The following is a 21,871-nucleotide window of genomic DNA, read 5'->3' as shown; positions in this document are numbered from 1 at the left end:
ATTTTCCGTTGAAAAATCAACAGTTGCTAAATTATTGGATTCGTTTTGTAAATCGTAGTGATTGGGTGCCTTCACCAAATTCTGTCTTATGTGAAAAGCATTTTAATGAAAAGTACATTATTCGAGGTATAAAATGCAAGTTAAATTGGAATTTAAACCCTATTCCTGAAATTTTCTCAAGCGAATGCTTAAAACGACCTTCCACACTACCATCACCTATTGCTTTAAGAAGACCACCTAAAACTCGTATTTATCAAGAAGATGAACTTAGTTTTTTTTCTGAAAATGATAAAATAACTGAATGGAACAAGTTAAACAGTAAACATTCACCAGAAGGTTTTCAATTTAAAAAACATCTCATTTGTGTTATTTATTACAATTTAATATTTGATCCTTTAACGCATTTTCCTTCTGTTCTTGAATCAATAAAAATTGATCATTGTTTATGTGTAGGATTACAATACAAAGGAAATAATGTTCCACTTCCACCATGGTTAATTAAAGGTCATAATGCCAAGTTAACTAGTTTGAGTATGCTAGAAAATCTTGCATCGTACATAAAAAATATAGCTTCTTCTAATAGAAATATACTTCTTGAAGAAATAAACAGTAGAATATACTATAAAGCAAAGGGTCAACCGCAATATTCTGCAGATATGATAAGACATGCTTTATTATTAAGATATACATCTAAACAAGCATATGAAATATTACTTGAATCATTTCCTTTACCTTCAATTTCTTTATTAAATAAAATAAAACAAGGTGGAGTTGATGCAATAAAGGCTATTGAAACACTTCGTGAGAAGGGTTCAATACATGAAGATATAATACTAATTGTAGATGAATTTTATCTTCAGAAACAGGCACAATATTGTAGTGGTGTCTATGTGGGTACAGATGACAATGGTATTTTGTACAAAGGAGTTGTTGCATTTATGATTGTTAGTTTAAAGAAATCTATTCCTTATGTTATAAAAGCAGTACCCGAAGTTACCATTAGTGGTAAATGGCTTTCAGAGCAAATATCAGATTCTATTAGTTCTCTTTCTTTATCTGGTTTTAAAATTCGAGGAGTTGTTACTGACAATCATCAAGCAAATGTAAATGCATTTAGTTTACTTCATTCTAAATTTGGTAATCAGTCAAATTTATTTATTTATCATCCTGATAGTCCAAATATTAAAATATACTTATTCTATGATAGTGTTCATATTGTTAAAAATATCAGAAATAATTTATTACACTGCAAAAAATTTGTCCTTCCATCATTTACTTATAATATAAAAGATGATGTCTATAATTGTCCAGCTGGTTATATAACTTGGGGAGATTTTCATCTTCTACATTCTAAAGATGAACAACTTCAAGGTAATTTAAAAAAAGCTCCCAAAATTACATATCAAAGTCTCCACCCTGGTAATAAAAAGCAAAATGTTTCTCTTGCACTTTCGATTTTCGATGAAACAACAATTGCAAGTTTTAAAAGTTATTTTCCAGAACAAACTGACATTTATGGTTTTTTAAGTATTTTTCAAAAATGGTGGACTGTTTCAAATTCAAAACAATAATTTAGTCCTAATAAACTTGGTAATGCAATTATTTTTGATGATGGTAAAACCACATTTTTTTAGGCAACTAGCTGATTGGATTGAACTTTGGCAGAAATCTCCATTTTTTACTTTATCAAAACAAACATCATCTGCTCTTATCACAACCCTGCGTTCTCAAGCAATGCTTATAGACGAGCTTATCGACGAAGGATATTTGTATGTGCTTACTTCACGACTTCAAAGTGACCCTATAGAGCGTAGATTTTCTCAATATCGACAGATGAGTGGTGGGAGATTTCTAGTAAGTTTACTAGAAGTTCAACATTCAGAAATTATTTTAGCATGTCGGACTTTAATTAAGGAGAATGTAAATTTTTGGGATGAAGATTTAAAGAACAATTATGATAATCCAATTAATGATGAATTACTAATAACATTAGATTTAAACTCAAATGAGATATCAGAATTAATTCTCTCACCTGAAACAGAAGAAGTTGCAACAACAATAGCTGGTTACATAGCAAAGAAGTTAATAAAAAGAAGCAAATGTAGCAATTGCAAGTCTATGCTTGCTACAGATGCAAGCAATATAAATATTTGTCAATATCTACAAATACTTTCACGAGGTGGTCTTACTGTGCCTTCACTTTCACTTAAGGATTTCACATGTGGATGTTTTGCAATCTTAGATAATCTTTCAAATTTAATAACTAAACAAGGTGTTAATGTCAAAGATGTATCAAGCTTTGTTTTATCAAAGTACTTTCCAACAGTTTGTTTTACTTGCGATTTACACAAAGAATGGGGGTTTAAATTTGCTTCTAAAATTATAATTAATGTTTTTTTTTAACAATAAACAGAAGATAATCAATGCCACTCTACGAAAAGATGCTGTTATAAGTTTTAAAAGTAGACAGAGAGAAAAATAATATTAAAAAAAAACAAATGTAAATAGATAGTAACATAAAAAATTATAATAAAAAAAAAACACAAATTTTTACCTTTTTTTTTTTTGTAAATTCCCAGTGCTGTCAATTTAAATGTGTAATGTACAAATATATAAAAATATATATTATAGATACAAATATATATATATATAATATACATAGATATATACGTTTATAAATACATAAATCGCTAGTATAAAAGCACAAAATGCCAGTTTTTCGTGAATACTTTTTCATAGTATTTTTATTCGTAATATTATATTTATACTATCTATTTAGTCTAGATAAGATATAATTAAATGTTTTCGCTATAGTTGCGCAGCCATCTTTTTTATAATAGGCCTCTTAGGATCGGCCTCTAAAATGTAACATACACGGCCGTGTAATATAGTAGGCCATGATGCCGCTTTCTCTTTGATTTTAAAAAAATCATAAAAATTTTAAAATGAGATAGTTCTAGATTCACATTTTTAATAATGTAAACATGCCATATATTAACACGTAATTAATTTCTCTTAGTAATCTTTTGTGTTGTCTAACATTAGAGCATAAAATGGTTACGAAATAATATTTGAAATCAATTAATTTCATTGCAAATTTTTTTCCATAATTTTTTTTTGTTACACTTTTCTTTCATAATTCGAGCACGCACGGGCTTCTATCTTTATCTCTTAATAAGTCTTTATCCCCGATTGCAATTGACTTTTAATGTTTATAAAAGCCATCAAGGTTGACAGCTCAATAATTTTTCACTTATTGGTTAGATTGTCACAAAAACTTCATAAACATCAAGTAGCCCCAGATATATATACACATATATATTAGTAAGAAAACATAAATTAATACGAATTCTCTTAATACAATTAATAATTTATTATTAGAAAGTTTCGCTAGATTATGGTTGCCAGCATCATCAGCTCATAAAAATTATACAAAAAATTTTTTTTGTAACGTTAGAAACAGTTTAAAATTAACTGACGTCAACAGTTGAATGGATTTTTTCTTGCTTACCAAAAAATGTAAAAAACGGAGCCCAAAATTTAGTTTTCACAAACTGCCCGTTAGCTAAATTAATTCCGCCATGTAAAGGTAGACATTGGAGCCTCTGTATTTGAAGAGCTTCGCGCACTTCTCGATAAAATTTTTTTGTTTCAACTTTAATTGTTTTTACGTTTCCCTACTTTATTTCTTGCGAGCAAAACTTATTATGGGTGGCTATTGCAGACTGATAATGTTTTCCCTCGATTAAACTTTTTTGATGTTGTTGAGTTCGAGTCCTAATTTGAAGTTTAGTTTCGCCTACGTATCTCTTTGAACATTCGCATTCAATCAAATAATAAGTTCCGGGTTGACTGTTATGTGGCAATTTAGTTTTGTTTTTTAACTATATATGCAATATATACATATATATATATATATATATATATATATATATATATATATATATATATATATATATATATATATATATATATATATATATATATATATATATATATATATATATATATATATATATATATATATATATATATATATATATATATATATATATCATCGTTATCACTATTATAACCTTCATCATCATAATTTAATAGTTTATTGATTTATTTTTATTGGCATAAAAAGCTGCATGCTTGTGTTGTCTCTAGCAACAATTTTATTTTTTAAAATTTAAGTGTTATTTTATTAAAAACTAGCTGGAGTTACCCGGCGTTGCCCGGGCCAATATTTAAACTGGCTTACCTGATATCTGTACACAAAAATGGGCCCAAAAATGGGCCCAAAAAATGATCCCCCCTGACCCCGGGGGTCGGGGTACGGGGTCAAAACCCAGCTAAGAACCTTCTCCCCCTCGAGGACTACCCCCATGCCAAATTTCATCGAGATCGGTCCGGCGGTTTGGATTTCTATAGAGAACAAACAAACACACACACATTGCCTTTTATATATACAGTAGATAAAGTGATGAAGTGTGATATTTAAATGTCTTTTTTTAAATCTATTTTATTAATTTGGAGATCAAGACTATTTTATTAATTTGGAGATCTATTTATTAGTTTGGAGATCAAAAAATAACGTTGCTTTATTTCAACTGAATCTTTCAGCTTTATTAAGTCTGCCCTTTAAGTTAAATTCTTGGATTTGTTTAAGTAATGGGCGTTATTAAAAGCAACAGTGAAAAAAACAAACAAAATGAACTAAAATTAACATTAAAAATGAGCAATTGCAAAGATAATACATCGGCCGAAAAACGGCTGTCATGCATGGACCATGCATTAAACGGTAAGCAATATTTGGCATAGCGAACGTTTGCCGCAGGTAGACCGGTAATGGCACCGATAATGGGTCATACATTGACCAAGCAGTTTTGAAGATGTAAAAGCTAGAAAGAAAAAATTTAAATAACTAAAACATGTGAGATTCATTATTTCTCCGTTTGGGAGTTAATTATAAAATTTTTTATATTTAATATTGAATCTTTTTTTATTTATCTAAATTTATACTTTATTTAGTGTTTTATAAATATATTTTATAAGGCAAAATTTTTGCATCATTCTTATAAAATTATTTGTAAATGTTTTAGTCGGGAAGTCTTGCATTGGTTTTAGCCTCAGGCCCCAAAAAATTTTAGCTACGCCACTGGTATAAAAATTATACTAGCTGTTCGGACCCGTAAAATACGGGTCTTGATAAGTTTATTCTACACCGGCCATTTCTATACTTATTCCTTACTTCAATTTTTTTATAGTTAGTGAAAGAAAGATTATACATATTGTCTAGTTTTTAAAGTTATTCATGAAAAAAATTGTTTATTACATAATTAACTTTAAAAAACTTAAAACGCTTCGGTTGTAGTCGTTGCACGAAGTTCGTGCCACGAACCGTTTTTATATGAGTGGTTCGGATATAAGTACCCAAAACGGGTATGCTAAATAATATTTGGAATACCGGCTTGAAATGTGTTGATTAATTAAATATAAAATATAAATACTATATAATATAAAAACTAGTACAATACGGTCATGGTATGTCTATTTCACTCCGACCATTTCTATACTTATTATTTATATTGTCTTAGGGGGCGGGAAAGGGGTCTAAAAAAGTCAAAAATTGCGTGACGTAGTTTGTGGACAACCCCTAAGCACATTAATCACTTAAGTATCTCTATCGTGATACGTGCAATAAATTTCTACCGCTGTTTTAATGTTTACTGAAATTTTAAGCTTTTTAAAAATCACTCTCCCTTTTGTTTGGGATAGTATATAATATCTTTGTATATGTGGCACTACTCAACTTTCTCTCTCTCTCCCCCCCCCCCCTGCTTTAATGATTGATTATGATAGAATAAATTATGCTGATTCAGAATCATGTAAAAGCATAGGTCTGAAAACTTGATGAAAGTACTTTAATTTGTTGTTAAAGTATAAAATACCACATTAATAACGCTTATATTCTACCATCTTTTTAAAAACTTTTTAACACTGTTTTCAAAAATTAAGAAATTGTTTTTTACGCAACTCGGTTTTTATTGTCGCCAAAATTTGAACATATTTAAAATTCATTCACATTTTAAGATGCAGATACATCGACTGACAAATAGGGATTGGCGCAATTAAACGTACATACATCGACTGACAAATACAGATTGGCGCGATTAAATATACATGATTTGGGTCAGGGTTTGCATGGCCTACTATAATTACACGGCCGGGTTTGTTGGTTTTTACGGAAAAAATTAGGAGCCTAGTTTTTTTGTTGTTGTTGTAATTATTGAGTTTTCATAGAAAATGCTGGAATAATAAAAATATAAATTATTAAAACAAATAAACAACTGTTTAAAATTCTTTTTTATTTAAAGTAATATAAACATTCATAAAATCACAATAAATTTTAAAATACTGTGAAATTAACAACAAGAAATAGATTAATCATCATGCTTTATTTTTTTTCTCTTTGATTTAAAAGCAACAATCTCGTCTTTTCTTTTTCCACCATTGATAATTATTTGCTTGTTGTTAAAGTATATGTTTAAAATTATATTATTAATAAATATTATAGCATTATTAAAATGCTGAGGATCCCATGAAGATCCCTTCTCTTCCAAGATTCAGGAGCTTTCTTGCAGCATATCTGATATTATCAGCATTTAAAAATAAATTTTCTTGAGCTAAATCTAATTTGGCAAAGCAATGGGATATATATGATGCAAGATGTTTCCCAGGTAATTGAAGCCCCCCTCTAGAGAGCAAATTTGTATACTCAACACAAATGGTGACCTTCTCATGATTTAATAACGCTTCACATTCAGATCAAACAAATTTTTTAGAGATTTTTTTCATAATAAATCTTGCAATGTAGGTTGCCACCTCCTTGCTGTCATCGTCTAAATCAATCTCTTCAAAATCATTTTCAAAATTTATTTCACATGAAAGATCTGGACTTGTCTCTGGTTTAAGATTTAAATCCCAGTAATTTATATCTTCTTTCATTAGAGATTTAATTTGAAGTATTTTTTCAGAAGATTCAACTTCACGTAAACCAACAAGAAAACGACCTCCACTCATTTGTCTATATTTTGAAAATCGACATTCAAGAGGGTCACTTTGGAAACGACTTGTTAAAATGTAAGTATAACCTTCATTGAGTAAATCATCACACAAATCAGCAGAACTTTTTAATGTTTTTATCATAGCATTTGCTGTTTGCTTGCTAAGAGTAAACTTTCCACACTCCTTTAACTGTTTTATTTGCCATTCATTAATCCACTTCGAAAAACAACGTAAGAATTCAGGTTTTTTATCTTCCCTCACAACTGCATAACCAATATAGTTATTTGAATATTTTGACTTTGAATTCGATATTAACCACCAACTATTAATAAGGCGTAAAAATTCAGCTGCAGATAAATCTTGTGGAAAATAACTTTTAATGGCAGCTGACGTTGTTTCATGAAAAACATTCAAAGCAAAAGGAACACTTTGCTTATCATTTCCTGGATGTAAAGTTTGAAATGTGAGTTTATGTGCCTCACGTAAATTAGCACTAAGTTTTTCATCTTTTTCGTAAGTTTTATGGAGAAGATGCCAAGATATTTCACCTGCAGTAACTGAAATAGGATCATAAAGTCCATCGAAATGGAAAACAGGGAATATAAATCGCTTAGAATTAAGTAGATTATTTCGAATATTTTTTAAGAGATGAACACTATCATACATAAGGTAAATTTTTTTTTCTTCGTACACAATAAAATGATCTTCTTCAGATTTACCAGTTCCGAAGCATTTAATCAACTGTCCATATCCTGATAGATTTGTCAAATGATTGTCTGCAACTATTGAACGTACATTAAATCCTGCTAATTTCAAAACAGACAAACTTTCTTTAATTTCAAGGAAAACTGTATCTCCATTTATTTTTGTTTGTGGACAAGACTTTATGACATAAGGGATAGATTTTTTTAAACTCACAACCATAAAAACAAGGATACTTTTGAAAAAGTTACCATTTTTATCCAAACCAACATATTTACCGCTACTATACTCACTGCATTTCTGTAAATACATTTCATCCAACATTAAAATGCAGTCTGGGTCTACTTTTCCTTCCTCCAAAAGTAACTTAATAGCTTTTAAGGGTTCAATTCCTCCAGCTGCTAATTTTTTTAAAACTGACAATGACAGTAAAGGTATTTTTTCTTGTAATTGAATGTATGCTTGCTTTGAAGTATAGCGTTGTATTAATGAAAAACGAAGAACTTCAGATGAATATGGTTTCCTGCCTTTCGGTTTATAATATTGGATACTATGAATTTCATCTAAAATAGTATTTTTTTTTTCTGCAACAAAAATACGCATATATGATGCAAGGTTTTCTAATATGCTAATATTTTTAAGTAAATATTGGTTTTGCTTAAACCTCTTTGGAAGAGGAATTTGACATCCATTGTGATGCAACTTTACATGCAAAGTAGAATCGACTTGTATTGATTCAATACAGGGAGCAATATCAATAGATGCCACATTAAAAATACGATAATATAAAACATGGGAGTCATATTTTTGAAAAATAAAGCCAACAGGACTTGAAGATGAATTTAACATTTCTAGGTCTTTGATAGAATCTTTTTCCATAAAAATATCTGATTCATTTTGAATGCTTGTGACACATCTAGTTGGAGATTTTCTTGATGGACCTGGAATAGATAATAACAGAGAAAATGGAATTTTTTTTATTGCATCATTTGAATAAATAGTTGGTATCGGATGAAGATTATAAATAAGAGTCATTCTAACACCGTGCTTTAGAAATTTTGGATCAAAGTGTGCACTACAAACACCTGAATCTTCTGTAGGAAACCAATTTTTTCTATTAACAAACTTAATCCATTTTTTTCTTAACTCAGGTCTTTTAAGAGCATCAGGAAACGCAAAAACACTATTTTCTTTGTTATAAACTGTTGTTTCTTAAGTCAATTTTAGAGTATTCACATTTATTTTTGATGATTTACTTTTGTATCCACTGCAACAGTATATCACTGCACACTTGTTCGGCATTGTATTAAAAATTCTAGGTTTGAAAATAAAAGTAATTCTTATATTTTTGAAGCACAATAAAAATAATCATATCTCAAAAGCGACAAGCTGTTATAAATGTGTCTAATTTAAATATTGTATTTATATTATTACTTAATTAAAATTTTATTTAAAACATCAAAATTAATAAGTTCCTCTTAACTAAACTCATAATAAAATTCATATATAATCAAAAAGTATTATATATAACAAGAAAAACAAAGCCTTCTGTTTAAAGATATTGTTTATTACAGCAAATAAAACTGGTCTCCTAATTTTTTCCGTAAAAACCAACAAACCCGGCCGTGTATTTATAGTAGGCCATGAGGTTTGGTTTGGGTCAGAAATCAATAAGAAATACGTTTTGCATTAAAGTGTCTATAGAAACATAGTCATAGTATTTAAATACTATGACTATGATAGAAACAAGAATTTTATCATAACCGAGTATGATGAAGATCGCGAATATTAGAGCTTTAATGTGGTCTTTTATACTTCAAGTTAGAGTACTTTCCTCAAGTTTTTAGACCTATGTTTTTATATGATTCTGAATCAGTATAATGTATTCTATCATAATCAATCATAAAAACAGGGGATGAGGATGGGGGGGGGGGGAGGTAGGAGGATGGGAGGGGAGGAATCGAGTAGCGCCTGTATATGCTACGTATGTAACATAATAGAATCTTAAAAAAATTTTTAAGATTATTGATGTTACATACGTAGCATATACAGGCGCTACTCGATTTAAAATTTTTTATTGGCGGGTCTAGTTTTTGCTAGGTTGTTTTTAGTTTATTTATATATATTATTTATCTGAACAAATATTTTTAAAGTTTATGAAGCATATACACTTTATACATAAAGATTCGTAAAATAAAATTTTCAATTTTTTGAATTCCATCACATCTAAGATCAAAAATACCTATTACAAACTAACAAAACTAAGCCCTCAAAATCAACCTATGTTTAAATTTCAATACATTAATATATAAAATAGTAAGTTTACTTAAACAATTACTTTTAAAAACAAAATTAGAAAAAAACAAAATGGCTGTGTTTTTTTTAAATTGTTTTGGTTTTTTTGAGTTGCGGCTCTAGTCATATATACTCTGCAGCAATAAGCTTGTCTACTTTTTATTCTTAACACAATTCATTATGTTGCCCAGATGTTACTTGATTGACTGCTTTTATTTTTTATAGCAGCCTACTATTCTCAGTAGATGACATTAAATCAGTTACAGGCAGCTGTCAAGTATGCCTACAACAACCTCAGAGAAATGCCAAACAAAACAATACAATAGTATCATTATAAAAGCAATCAAACTAGCTTTAAAGGTATTTCTGATGGAAGCAAACCCACAATATGACTTTAGCATTAATTAAGCATGCCAGTGGTTGTGACTTTTTCTATTTGTCATATTGTGCTACTAACCCAAGACTGAATAGATACATCAGAAACACTGAATCTAATCTAATTTCAAACAATCTACTGCAACCAATTACAAGAACCAGACAAGATTCTCATTTGATCTACCTGAAGATCAACCTACCACATCCAGAGCGTCCTAACCTACCATGTCCAATATGGTAAAAAACTGTATTTTACTCAGACAATCAGCTCACTGCTCCAAATCGGTTGGACACCAGAACAATAAACTTCTTATAACTTAAAGATGTTCGAGTGAATGTTATGATGTTGAACATTTTTATTGTTGTCATTTATTATTGCTATTATTGTTGTCGTAAAATTTCTTCTTGTTGTTTTAGGTAATAGAAATTTAAAAAGTATAGAATTAAATAATTTATATAAATATCTTTCAAGTTAAAAACGAATGCATCAAATTATCGACAAATTTTACTAACATTACTTCCATGTAAAATTTTGGAATCACTCATTAAAGATGAACTTATTGATTATCTAATAACAAATGGTTTATTAAATGAAAATCAGCACTGATTCATAAAAATTAAAAGCTGTGTAACTAACTTATTAGAAACTTTAGATATCATAACAAATGCTTTAGAAGCTGGTTATTCAATCGATATGCTGTACCTGGATGTTGACAAAGCCTTTGATGAAGTTCCACAATCACGTTTGATCAACAAATTAAAATCATATGGTATCATTGGCAATGTTCTGAATTGGATTAAAAATTTTTCAAGCAATAGAAAATAGAGAGTTGTTCTTGGAGATTGTACATCAAAATGGTTATCAATTGTCAGTGGCGTGCCACAGGGATCAGTTTTAGGACTGCCACTGTTCCTAATATTTATCAACAATCAACCGGATCAGGTTAACAACAAGATAAAAATATATGCCAACGATTGTAAAATCATAAGCATCGTATAGAATACAAGTGACAATGAGAAATTACAATTAGATATAGATAAAATCATGGCATGGTCCTCCACTTGGTTAATAAAATTGAATTATAAAAAATGTAAGGTTATATATATAGGCCAAAATAATCCATATAGAGTGTATATAATGCATGATATTGACACCGTACACTACCATACCATATCTAGTACGGAAGATGAAAGAGACCTAGTCATAGTAATACAATCAGATCTAAAATGGCAAACTCAAGTTAACTCAGCTGTTGGTAAAGTAAATATGATGCTTGGCATTATAAAACGGACATTTAAATATTTTGATAACAATACGGTAAAAAAGTAATATATAACTTTTGTTCCCCCACATTTGGAATTTGCTATTCAAGCTTGGTGTCCTTACTTAAGACAAGACATCAATAAAATTGAAAAAGTCCAAAGAAGAGCCACTGAGATAGCACCGGCGTTGAAGAAATTACTATATGAAAGAAGATTTGAGGTCATGCAACTAACAACTCTAGAAGAGCGTCGAATATGTAGTGATTTATTCCTGCAATATAAAATTCAATATGGCTACGATAAAATCAATTGGGTTTCCCAGTACAATTAGACCGAGTCACAAGAGGGCCCTCGTCTGAGACAACACAAATTTAAATTGAAAAAGCTATTCTGCAAAAACGCTCGTAGATAGAATTTTTTTGCAAATTGTATAGTCCACAGGTGGAATATTCTGCCGAATGATATAATAGAAGCTGATATAATAGATATAATAGATATAATAGAATGATATAATAGAAATCAATAAATCTATTCAAAAATAAACTAGACAATTCAGAGATCAAAAACTTTTTATTAAAACAAAAATTAAAAACAATAACATAACAGTAAACACCTATTTAGTCAAAAGCTGATACAGTGTAATATCTACTGTTATTTGTACTCCACAACTGTTTTAAAAACAGTTGCCCCATCTATTATTTATTATCATTATTATTATTCTTCTTCTTATTATTATTATTATTATTGTTATTATTATTGTTATTATTGTTATTATTGTTATTATTATTATTATTATTATTATTATTATTATTATTATTATTATTATTATTATTATAAGTTCATAACATGCTGCCATAGAGTTTACTCAAAAAATGCCTGTTTGTTAAAACACTAAATCCTACCAAGGTTCTAATCAGGTCGTATAATGATACTGTCTGAATAGAAGTTTTTGTCTGTTGAGGGGTCTTCAAAACTAGAGTAAATTCAGTTATTATTAAATTTAATCAAGATCCAGATGGAATTTTTTAAAATTGAATAAATTTCAACTCCTATGATGTGCCGTGTTTATCTAACTTAATAAAAAGACAAATTTTGAAATTTGCATTTAGGTAACTGTTGCCAGAATCTAGTTTCATTTCACAAAAAAACAATTGATTCCTAAGTTCAACAGAGCAAAGATAAAATTTTAGTCAAAAGATATTTTTTGGATTGTAAAAATAACTAGATACAGCTACAAAGCAATCCCTTTAAATACAAGTACAAAGTGATCCCTTCAAAAAGCCATCATGTTAAAAATAAAAGAAACAGTTTTGAACAATCAAAAAGAAAAAAAACTTGAAATAAAATAAAATAAAAAATAAAAAACTTAAATTATATTCCTGCAGGGTTTTGTTTTTTTAAGTTAAGTTTAAAAGTTTGTAATGATAAATTTCGTAATTTTTATGGTTTTTTTTTTCTTTTTAGATGGTAGCTTTTTCTTATAATCAAATTTTGTCTTAAATAAAAATCTTTAAAATATGATAGTTTAAACTTTCGATCTCTTTTTTTTTCCACACAAATAACACATTAAGAGAGAAAAGAGTATTCATAATGAAATAAAGAAATTCTTTTTTTTCTAAGGCTAACATTGACCATTTATACACCATTCTAAATAGGTACCAAAGTATGCTTCTCTCATCTATTTTAATACTGTATAATCAAGAATTTATTTTCAAAACCAAAATTAAATTTTTGTAAATGGCTTATAGCACCATATTTTGGGGAACAAATAAAATCAATAGCAATGTAGCAAAATCAATTACTATTGATTTGAAGTGTATTTTGTAGTGAAATTGAACTTGACATGGAAATTTTTTTTTTTTAATAAATTAATGAAAACTTTACCAAACTATTTACTTTAACAAATCAGTTAGAGAACATTTTCTTATTAGAAAGAAAATTAATTTGATTATTTGAATATTATTTTATTATAGTTGAACAGTATTTCTATAATATTGTTTAACTATAATATTTTAATTTATTGTAACATTTCTTCAACAAATATGTTATAGCACAATTAAATGTCAAAGTGTATAAGAATTCATAAAATAACAAATTTCACAAATTTAAGAAGAAATTAAAATCTAATATTTGTTATCATTAAATTTTTAAAATTGTAACTGAAAGAATACCAAAAATTATTTTTGCTGTAATAAAAAAAGTTAAAGTTTTTTTTTTTTAAACTTGAAATTTTATCCTAGATTTTCATTACTACCTCCAGGTTGGTAAATCACTACTTATATCACATATGACATAACTTAAGCAATGTCAACAAAAATAAAAGCATACAAACTACTTTATATAAATGATAGAGAACTTTCATCTGATACTGATGATACAGATTATGAAATTGGTAAATGCTACGATGAAAGGGTATTTAAGAAATCAAGTGAGTTTTTAAAAAAAGGGTTTAATTTTATTTTAACAATGTTTTAAATTTTGTTACTCTGAATAATATAAAAATTTGTTGCTATTCAAAAAGTTGCATAAAATATATAAAAAAATAGTATTATTTAAGTTAGATTTTTTCATATTTTATTAAATATATAAAGTATTGCATAATTTATTCATGTTTTTTATTATACCAGTTTTATTAATATGTATTAATTATAATTTTTTATAATATTTTAGAATTAAAAAGAAAAATTACAAAGCATCATAAATCTACAACATTAGCAGTGAGGAAAAAGTCTTCAAGACATAATAATGATAAGAAAGGTTATTTTTTTATTATATTACTTTTGAGTGGCAAATATACATCTTTTTAAAGGAAAAAAAAAAGAAACTTTGACAATTGATTATTACTATTAAAATGTGCTCTCGATTTATAATGTCTCTTTGTAACAACAACAAGATAGTAAAAATTAGATGGCAAGTAATGACAGATTTTTGGATTAAATTTGAACTCAAAGACCGTTTCAAAGAAAAATGATGACTAATAAGATGATTCAAGGAAATTTAATAATCATTTGTTTATTTTAATATTTTTATGAAAAAACACTAAAAAATTGCATAAATTAAGTTAACTTTAGTAATTTTTTATTTATCAACAAGTCCTTACAGATTTTTTTCTAATCAGATACTATTGCATTCAATAAATTGGCAAAATATAAGCATTAATTTTTTTGACCCATGTGAGAGGTACAACCAGTTATTAGTAATTTGTTTTAAGAATTGTCGTCAGAAACCATTTCCAGTTCTGCATTATAGTTTAAATGTGAAACAGAATTAAGGTGCCTTATATCTCGATATCATAAAAAATATTTTCTATTTTCTGGAAAAATCTTTAAAAATTTATGCTAGCCAGTTTATAACTTTTAAAAGGTTTCTATGATGTAGGAGGTATTAATTCTATGGTTAATTATTTATAAAAAATTCTATGATTAATTTTCATATTAAATTTAAAAAATTAAAGGTAATGTAAACCCGAAATTAATAGGAATTAAGCGCCATTATTGTTGAATACAGTTCAATGTGATTTTTAGGATGTGTTTATATTAAAACTTTATATGGTGTGCTTATATTAAAAGAATTCAATATTCGACTATTATTTATATTATATTTAACTTTTTTTTTTTCAGTTTTTTTTTTTTTTTTAGTTTAATTCAGCTTCTTTTAAGTAAATTTAGATTATCACTGTTCTAATATATATATATATATATATATATATATATATATATATATATATATATATATATATATATATATATATATATATATATATATATATATATTTTACACACTTAGTTTTTGCTAACTTAAATCTAGAGAGTTTTTCTAACACACACAAAAAAAATTAATTTGAAATGCTTCAGTTGAATTAATCAATATAGTTCTAAGAATATTCAGATAAAATTTGAATATGCTACAAAAAATTAAGATTCATAATAAAATCAAAAATAGTACAAACAGCTAGATTACAAGCAGCTTTTATTTTAAGGTTTTTTCTTTAGGGTCTGGCTTTTCAATGAATGACTTGCACAATATTTTATTTGATATACTACAGTGAACTGTGTAAACAAAAGTATTTTAAAAACTGCATGTTTGGACTTTTATGAATAAAATTTGAAAGCAATTTTACAATAAACTGCTATTGTTAGTCAGATATTATTCCCTGATTAAAGAATTTTTAGTTTCTCGATCCCAAACTTTATAAACAAAACTTAATCTTTAGCTTTTTAAACAAACAAAAAAAAGGAGCCCTAGGCTATTTTAAATTTTTTTTGTTTTAACTTGTTAAAATAAAATATCATTATCACACCTTTTACTTTTTTTTACCTTAGTAAAAAATGAGAGCAAATTATACTCACAACAGTTAAGTAGACAATATTAATATCCGCAGTTTCAACCTGGGTCTCAAAATAAACATATTTTTAAAGAGATTTTAAAGATAATTTTTATTTGTAACAAAAATAAACACTTTTTTATTATTGCTGAGAAACATTTTATTGAAATTATTTTAAGAGTATTGTTTTTTCACAATATTTTTTGTCAATGAATTTTAAGTAAAAATATTTGTTTTCTAAATTCTTTATGAAAATACTTTTTTTTTTAGGTTGATTTTTGAATAAGTTTTTTTTGAAATTACTAGGGATGTCCCAAATGCTATAAATCTGAACTCAAATGTCTTTACAACTTGGCGCAATGGTGAAAAATGAGTTGCATATTTGAAATCAAACTGATAAACACTGTATGAAAAATATATTAGCTCAGCAACAGAAAAAAGAATTTTTATGAAATTTATTCACAGCTTTAAAAGGTAGTTTTTTAGATTTAAAATTAGTTTATTCACAGCTTTAAAAAGTAGTTTTTCAGACTTAAAATTAGCTTATTCACAGCTTTAAAAAGTAGTTTTTTAGACTTAAAAATAGTTTATTCACACTAATTTTAAAAGGTAGTTTTTTAGATTTAAAATTAGTTTATTCACAGCTTTAAAAGGTAGTTTTTTAGATTTAAAATTAGTTTATTCACAGCTTTAAAAAGTAGTTTATTAGAGGCAAATTTGTAAACAAAAATAAATAATTCAAAATGGTAAACAATTTTTTTTTTTTAAATTAAGTTTTTTTTAAACTTAAAATAATAAAATATTTATTATATTGAATAAAAGTTTACATAGGTTACAAGACAGCAGTTATTTTAAAAAATAGGATAAAGACAGCAGTTATTTTAAAAAAAAGTTGTAACCAAAACGAAAACTTGGAACATATATTTATGAATCTAGTATTTTTAATATTTTCCTCAGCAACTAAAAACATGTTATTTAATTATAAATTGGTCTTTAAAGGGACAGGTTATGAATAACTCTTCAGGGCGTTAGCCAGAAATAAATTTTATGCCGTGTTTTTGCTGTATTGGGAATTTTTATTGTTGTTGTTCTTGAAAAGGTTGGGAATTTTCTAGAAATGGTCCTAAAAAACTCAAAAAAACACTCTGAAAAAAAAAAGGTCATTGACTTTTGGGAATTTTAAGCCCATTGGGAATTCCGCGTTATACGCGGCACCATTGGGCTAGCTAACACCCTGCTCTTTTCACTGCACCAATTTCTCCATTGCATACACTTTTTCAATATGCAGTGCCTTTAAATACCAAATTGCTATCAATCCATAGTCTTTTTCGCTTACTTTTCAAATTAACACAAATACAGGCTTTTTCAATTTAAATAATATAAAACATATGGCAGTTCAGTTAATGATTGAAACTTAAAAAAAAATCTTTCAAGAGCCATAAGTTCTTTGTTATAGGCTAATGTTAATCATGTTTTGAATATTGTGAAATAATTATTTCACATTTACATATTTTTATACTGGCCTCTTGCACCATCGATGAAATAACAAATTTTTGAATTTTTTTTTGTTTATTCTTCTTTCAGAAATGGTACCATTTATGATGAAGAATTAGTAGAGTATGTTGACTGAACTTATTTGAAAAGTATGATGGGTTTTATCTTTTATGATAAATCAAAGCTTTTTATCTAAAATCTATTTGCACAATATATTTATTTGGCTTCAGTGATGCTTTGAGCTGCTTTAAAATTAAATCTGAGATTTGCATGTTTTGTGGGTTTATATGATTTATTTATTCTGGTAACTTTTTTTAGAATATTTTACTATTACACCTCACGTGACTCGACATTCAGCAAAGTTGCATCTTTTTACTGTAATAGTCACACGTCAATGCTTTTGGAACTCTCTACATTCTTCATGTTTTCCCAACTCATAATTTTTATAGTTTTTCTGTGAACTATTTTCTTGCTTTTTAACATTTTTTTTTTGTTTTCTGTTAAATTCCAACTTAAATAGCAACGGCCATGTTGGAAATAAATTAGATAAAAAAAAAAGTTTCTTGAGAAAAGTTGCATTAGTATAACAATCAAGAAAGATCCGCTTTAGTAAAATTTTAAATCTAAATTCTAAATTAAAATAAAAATTCTCAGATGGTTTAAATTGTTATATATATATATATATATATATATATATATATATATATATATATATATATATATATATATATATATATATATATACATATATATATACATATATATATACATACATACATACATACATACATACATACATACATACATACATACAATTTCGTGTAGAGCTTCTCAGTTTGATTTCAAATATGCAACCCATATTTTACAATTGCGTCAAGTTGTAAATATATTTGAATTAAAATCTTTATCATTTGTGATAATATCCCTAATATTGTCAAAAAAACTTATTCAAAAGTCAACCTGGATCTCAAAAAAAGAGTGTATATATAAATATATATATATATATATATATATATATATATATATATATATATATATATATATATATATATACATATATATATATATATATATATATATATATATATATATATATATAGTTCTATAGTTTGTTGCATTTGGGAAGCACGGAAGGAAAAAAATAATTCTTATGCCAATACGTATGTCACTTTTAATTACTTTTGACTTTCGTCCAACATTTGCGTGTTGGACGAAAGTCAAAACAATTAATTTAATTACAAATTAATCGTTTTTAAAAAACCACAAAAACGCAAATTTGGTTGACCAGAATGTTTTTAACAATATAAACAATGTTTTTATTTTTATTTTTTTTAATAAAATGTTTTTATTTTTAATTTTTTTAATAAAATGTTTTTATATTTATTTTTTTTACTGTAAATCATGCGCGGAGTGATGCTACATCGACTATCTTATAGCCTGACTCGCAAGGGAGTGCTGCTACATCGACTGACAAATAGCCTGACCCGCAAAGGAGTGCTGCTACATCTACTATCTTTTAGCCTGACCCACAAGGGAGTGCTGCTACATCAACTGAGGGTTTGGTTGGGGCAGACACTCTATCAATTAATAAAAAAAAAATTCCGGTCTTGCATTTTAATTTCTACTTTTTGTCAACAAAATACGGAAAAAACTTTCGGACAACATATAAGAGTTCTATACATATATATATATATATATATATATATATATATATATATATATATATATATATATATATATATATATATATACACTCTTGCATCGTCGTCTTTAAGTTTTTACCTTTAAATGTCAGTTTTAGGTTTTTTTTAAAAAAAATTCATTTTAAAGACCGGAAAAACTTTTTTTTTTTTAATATTTGATAGACTGCCTGCCTCAACCAAACCCTCCGTGGATGTAGCAGCACTGCATTGGGAGTCAGACTATTTATCAGTCAATGTAGCAGTACTCCGTTGCAAGTCAGGCTATAAGATAGTCAATGTAACAGCACTCCATTGCGAGTCAGGCTATAAGATATTTGATGTAGCAACACTCCGCACATGTTTTACAGTAAAAAAAATAAAATAAATAAAAACATTTAGAATGTTTTTAAAAACATTCTAGTCTTTTAACTTGCTTTTTTTATTGTTTTTTAAAAAAACATTAAATTTAATTAGTTTCCACAATTAAAACTGTATATCCAAGCCCTTTACTATAGGTATATATATATATATATATATATATATATATATATATATATATATATATATACATATATATATATATATATATATATATATATATATATATATATATATATATATATATATACACAATAAGTAAATAATATAACTATAAGCATACATAGCCCATAATGATTTATCATATGTAAGAAGTTATATACATAAAATATATGTATAACAAATATAGCACATGAAATAATAAAAATAAAGTATAAATCTTGATGAAATCTTTTGAAAGATTTAAAGTAGGTTTATTGTTTTGGTTATTAGTTATCTGCTATAAAACTTTTATTGTTAATATCTATTGTTATACAATGTTTTATTTGTACTCATGACAAATGAAATATCTATGTACAATACAATATTGTGTAAGGTAAGTCTTTGACACTTTACCTGTTGCAACTTTTATTATTTTAGGTAACAGTGATAACAACTATCCTATTGAAGATACTTGGTCAGTTTTGCCAACAGAAATACTATCGTATGTTTTTCGATTGTTAACTTTATTGCCATCAGATGTTCCTAATGTAAGGCTTGTTATTAGATGTGCACTGGTTTGTAAACATTGGTGTGAAGTAGTCAAACAACCTTTTACTTGGAAAACAGCTGATCTCTCATTTATGGGTGGTATGTTAAAATATTTTTAGGTATTACTTAACCTTTTTTTTTTAGCGGATTTAGCTGCGTAGAGAATTAATCTGCTCATTTCATGTTTAAAATGCCTACTTTAGTCCAGAGATTTTTTCAGACAGAAAAAGAGAAGGCGAAATAACTTTTTCGCAAAATAAATGTCTTTCATACAAAGATACTGTCTGGCCTAACACAAACCCTCAGCAGGTGTATGCAATAAAGTCTCCGCAGACTGCTGTTTTTGTTTGACATCTCTCTTTCTATATATATACAGTTGTATGGCAATATGTTATGGCCATTCAAAGTTATTCACATACACAACTTTCAAAGTTTATTATTTTAATATTTTCTTGTGATTTAATATTTTTATCAAAGAAATAGGTGTTTAATTCACAAATAAAAAGCATTTTATAAATTGATAATATATTTTAATATTTAAAAATCGCTACAAATATATTCAAGATACAGAACCTTTTTCAATCCTTGCAATCATCAAAATCAATCAATCAAAATACACTTGTACACGTTGTTCATTGTCTGCGATTGTTCATTGTGGTTCCAGTGGTGAATAGTTCTTTTTATTAAATACACCATATATTTTTTTAGATATTTTCTTCTTAAGAAGCACTTAGAGATTTTCTATAATGGATTTAGGTCAGCAAAATTTTCTAGTCAATCAAGTTTTGGAACATCTTGTACTGATAAATATTTTTTGATTGATTTAGCTGTATGATATTGTGTCCCCTGCCCGCGAAATTCAGGTTGACATTTGGCAATGCTAATGCAAAAACCAATCTATCTTTATTTTGACATACAACTCCTAACCTTAATCTCTAAAAGTCTCTACATGCAAAACAAAAGTATATCTATAAAAATATATAATTTGTTTAGTATAAGTTTATAATTTATTTATTTTAGTTTGTTTTTTAAGTTAGACAATTGTTATTAAATTTTTTGTTTTGTTTAGGTTATTAATTTATTCAAAAGTTAATAAAACTTACTTTTCTAATGTCTGTTGTTCTTATGCTTTTTTACAAGGTATTTTAGAGCAAATATTATGTTATTAAGTTTTAAAATCTAACAATTTATTTTAATGTTAATGACTATTTTAATATTATTTAAGATCAGAAAGTTTCGTAAAATTTATTCTTTATATAATTAATTAATGAATTATATCTGAACATATTATTTAAAAGTAATATTAATTTTTTACTACAGATGGTAAGTCATTATTAAATAATAAAAACAAAGTTAGTCCAAGCACACTATCTTGAGTAACACTGCTAATGATTCCAATCAAATCTGATAAAGAACTATCGATCTTAACTTTTTGAGATCCGTCTGTAAGAAAAGATCAGAGAACAGAGATCCACTTTAAAAGGTTGCCATGTATATTGTACAATGAAAGTTTTAAATGCGATAGAGAATCAAACACCTTTCAGAAGTATAACATCTGTTATCAGATGAGTTTCAAGTGGGATACTCCAATCCTTAGTAGATTCTAAAAAATTTG

General features: G+C 27.0%; 1 protein-coding gene across 3 annotated transcripts in view; it reads left to right on the top strand.

Annotated features, from left to right (window-relative positions):
* Positions 1-21,871, top strand: part of LOC100208508 (F-box/LRR-repeat protein 6) — a 32,806-nt gene that overhangs the window by 5,185 nt on the left and 5,750 nt on the right. The window contains exons 1-4 of one of the 3 annotated variants that reach the window (XM_065805397.1): positions 6,995-7,128; positions 13,949-14,116; positions 14,359-14,445; positions 20,146-20,355. In XM_065805397.1, the coding sequence (XP_065661469.1) occupies positions 13,993-14,116; positions 14,359-14,445; positions 20,146-20,355 (421 nt within the window). In that variant the 5' untranslated portion in view covers positions 6,995-7,128; positions 13,949-13,992. Of the gene's footprint in view, positions 1-6,994; positions 7,129-9,775; positions 9,856-13,948; positions 14,117-14,358; positions 14,446-20,145; positions 20,356-21,871 lie in introns of those variants that run through there. The other 2 variants (XM_065805396.1, XM_065805398.1) reach the window with 2 other exon arrangements.

Source organism: Hydra vulgaris, chromosome 09 (assembly GCF_038396675.1).
Source record: "Hydra vulgaris chromosome 09, alternate assembly HydraT2T_AEP".
Lineage (NCBI taxonomy): Eukaryota > Metazoa > Cnidaria > Hydrozoa > Anthoathecata > Hydridae > Hydra > Hydra vulgaris.
The sequence above is the reverse complement of the archived record's forward strand: the minus strand, read 5'-3'. Positions and strand labels throughout refer to the sequence as shown.